Genomic DNA, 4,002 nt, shown 5'->3' on the forward strand with positions numbered 1-4,002 from the left:
ACCGTGCGCGTGTGTAACCCAACGTACCGTGTATCATACGTGGTTTATACTGTTACGAAGCTACAAACACTTTGGTCTATGTTTTTGTCCGTTTTTTTTTTGGGAAAAACTTTTGTTGACCGTCTCTCTGGTCAGCCATATTTTTCAATCAGTCATTTTCCATTGGGAGAGAGGCTGCCGTTGGTTTGTTTCAATGCGTTTTGGGATAGACTTGCTTTTGTTAAATGTACGAAACTGGTAGCTACAGCCCATGGGTAGGATTGTGCAGTCAAAAATACCATCCCGGGGTAACCGACGTTTCAAGGTTTATTTATGTGCATGTCTGTTACGTTTTTTGGGTTTTGTTGTCGTACTGTCCCTTCACCTACTATTGGTTTGTGTGTTTCAATTTGGCAAGGGTGTTTAATAAACATTAGCTCACATTTTGTGGCTTCATAATAAAATCCTAAATAAATATGATATCATTCATCACCGTAGTTAGAACTTTGTATTGTATGTTGGTTGCATGGTGAAGAATGTTACTGAAATTTTCGTCCAACTAAACTACAAATGGAAAATATTAATTATTCATAAATTAAAAGTAGAGCGTATTGCGATTGCGGTATGAGCGTATGATCAACACTAAAATGTACCTTCATTGATCACATTGAAGGTTACCGAATTAACAATCAATTTAGATTTTTCGATAAGATTTTTTTTATGTTCCATCCATCCATCCATTTCATTACACTCAAAAGGCTACGCTTAACAAGGACAAACTCATAGCAGAACTATTACTTAATAAAATTGCAAATGAGTCATGCCTATTTAGTTACCCTAGAAAACAGTTGTACATTCATTTTGCTACTCAAAACATTGCCCAAAACATAGCAATTACATGAATGAGCGTAACGAGTTTTGCATGCTGCATCGTTTACACCATACTCTATGTTTTTGAGGAAAATTGCGGAAAATTAAGTGCACCTTTAATTTTGGACGACGGACAAAATAGGGACGCCGAGCGACTGTAAGGCTAGTGTACCAGTATCGGGGTAACATTGGCAGCAATTGAGCATTTAGCAAATAATCATAATTCATAATAATGTTCTATGCGTTGAAAATTGAAATTGGGAACCGTTTACAGTAAACAGCGGTACGGGCGATTTGTGCTTACAGTTGGATGTGAAAATTTATGAACTGTTGGCATAACCGATAAATTGCAAACAGGGTTTGAACATGTGAAAGGTTAAATTATATAGACGGTAAGCGAAAGGTGTGGAAAATTGTTTTTTTTCGTAAAATTGAGGTTTTTCCGTTCGAACGCAACAAGCTAACTTTGTTGATAGTAATGATGGATTGTAGTATTTTAAGAATAAAATGCCCATAAAAAAGATTTATTATTCAAAGCTGACAAGAACTATGGTTTGCTAGAAATTTCTATGGAGAAAACAAAGCTAATAACAATGAACAATTGGTTCTATTTATCAGGCTGAAAAAAATTTCTTCTTTTCTTTAGTTTAGATTTGATTTTTTTTCTTTTGATAATCGAATTACTCTTGATTTTGCCAGCCAATCACAATGAAAAAAAAAAACCGTAACCGACAGAACCCATCTGATGTTGAACACCTGTTCCTTGTTATCATCGGCATAGTTTGGCTTTATCATGGAGAGTCTCGTGCAGGCGTCACTGCCACCTCAAGTGGCACACCTGTTCGCATATAAATCAAATTATATGGGTGAAGAAAAATAAAACCATCAACGAGATTATACCCGATATCGAAAGGGTTCACCGTACGATGAGTGGTTTGTGGCGTTAAGTCGTCCGTTAATGTGTCACAAGACAATATACGAACCCGCATACGATGTATAAAAGCCTGTGCCGGAATGGATTGGACATCAATCAAACCAAGTGTGGTCAGTACAGTGGAGTGCTTGCTAACCCAGCTGCAAGAATCGAATTCGCGTTCTATAAACGGTAGAAGAAACCCTGAAACCGACTAAATCATGTTCCGATTTCTGTTCTTGATTGCCTTAGTACCGGCACTAGTGTACGGAAATGTGACTCGCGACTGTACCGGAGGTCGACCACAGCCACTCAGTGTGTTAATAGAGGGATGTAGTGCGGCACCCTGTAATTTGGTTCGTGGACAGGATGTGATTGCTTACATCGATTTTACCACCGGTAAGACTAACGGCAGAAGTTCATAAATCGATTGTTTGAGGAATTGTAGATTAAAGTATAATTTGATCCGGTTTCTTTCAGACCGTGCCGTTACATCGATGACTACCGTTGCCACTGCTACTGCACTGGGTGTAGTGACAAACTATCCGCTGGGAGCGAACGCCGTTACATGCAACTTCCTGCAGGGTAGCAGCTGCCCATTGTCCACCAATGAGGATGTCACCTATCGTTTGACGATGCCGATTCTGTCAATCTATCCGCTGGTTAGCCTTAGCATTGAGATCGACGTAGTCGATCAGGCCAGCAACTCTGTCTCCTGTTTCGTAGTTGATGCTCAGGTTGTTACTGCCACGAATTAAGTCGCTTTAGTTGCTTGAACGTTTGGAATGATTGTGACGTACTTTCCCAAATATGCTGTGCTTTAGGTATTGTAGTAAATTATAATAAATAAGCGATCGTTTAACAAAAAAAAACGGAACATTTTGGAAATTTCTTTAACATTTTGCCACTAACATTCGCATCGACGGATAGATCCGAATCTATCGACCCGAACCTATCGAGTTGCAGTCATCCATAAGCGAACCGAAGCGGTTCGGGTCGACTCGTAGGTTCAGTAGATGGAACGATTCCGCTAGATATAAGCGAGCACAAGCGACTCCAACCTACTAGTTCGGATCAGACCTACAGAATCTTACATGTATTAACGGGACGGTCCGTACTTGCTGAACTCATGAGTCAGAATCGATTTCTATTGGCTCTCACTAGGCTCCGTGTCGAGCCATGATTTGAAGCGTATGACCCATCACTACTCTGTACTACACGGTTAACAGGTTCTTGTAGCAGTGCGACTCTAATTCAATTCGATTAACAAGACTCGAATCAATATATTGAAAATCGAATTAGATATTTCTTTTATATCAAAAATTAAGCGATTTACGTATAAAATAAGCCATTAAGAACTCTAACAGTTCATACATCAATCTTGATTTTGAATCTAAATTTTAAATATCAGTTGTACCTATTTTCTTTCCAAAAACCATCTGTTGGATATTAAGGGATTATTGGATGGACCATCTTTCTGGAAAAAGAAATCGTAGACCAACATCAAATCATTGAAAGCCCGTGTTTTTGTGTTTTGATGTTTAGAAATCTGACTGGAGATCTTTTTCAATATTTCTTCAGAATTCTTAAAACATTGCATATTCTTATACCCTGATATAAAAGGAATTTCACGGTTGTCTGAAAAGTGGGTGTTGAAAGAAATAAGTTTGGGAAGCGCTTCCCTAAAGTATTCACGATTAACATTGCTGGAGTAATTGTTCGCATCACTCTGCTTCATTATATCATAAAATCGACGCATGTTTTGAAATCCGAACCAAAGACCCTCCGTTAAACAGGCAATTAAATTTTTGATCATCCCAACGGCTTGAAACGACTGAAACGTTGCAAGCCACGCAAGAACGCTGTGTATGAAATGTAGTTTGAAAATCCATTACAACCATTGCGATGCATTACGGCAGAGTTTGTTAACCCTGAACGTAGCCCAAGGGCAAGTGGCGAGTATCTTCCGCATCTTGACGTGATTAAGCGCTGTTTGCATTACGGGTCAAGTAGATGTGCAGCAGCAAAACCATACGGTATCCATCCTAAAATGTGGTAATTAAGACGGCATAAAACAGCCACCAACCTTCGCCCCGAATCTTCTACCTCATCTGCATGCACTTTATGCATACCTTTAGCGTCAGTTGGTAAATTTCCTTCGACACAACCAATAATCACAAAAGCGAAGGAAGCAAAACGGAGGTAAAGGAAAACAAAAAAAAAACAAATTTGCACTTCAT

At 39.0% G+C, this 4,002-nt stretch overlaps 1 protein-coding gene across 1 annotated transcript; it reads left to right on the forward strand.

The window, feature by feature from the left end:
* The first annotated feature begins 1,859 nt into the window (after positions 1-1,859).
* LOC125775093 (NPC intracellular cholesterol transporter 2 homolog a-like) lies at positions 1,860-2,634 on the forward strand. Its single transcript, XM_049445571.1, has 2 exons — positions 1,860-2,161; positions 2,243-2,634. The coding sequence occupies exons 1-2, from the start codon at positions 1,984-1,986 to the stop codon at positions 2,518-2,520; spliced, it is 456 nt and encodes a 151-aa protein (XP_049301528.1). The 5' UTR covers positions 1,860-1,983; the 3' UTR covers positions 2,521-2,634.
* Positions 2,635-4,002: the final 1,368 nt, after the last annotated feature.

This window comes from Anopheles funestus, chromosome 2RL (genome assembly GCF_943734845.2).
Source record: "Anopheles funestus chromosome 2RL, idAnoFuneDA-416_04, whole genome shotgun sequence".
Lineage (NCBI taxonomy): Eukaryota > Metazoa > Arthropoda > Insecta > Diptera > Culicidae > Anopheles > Anopheles funestus.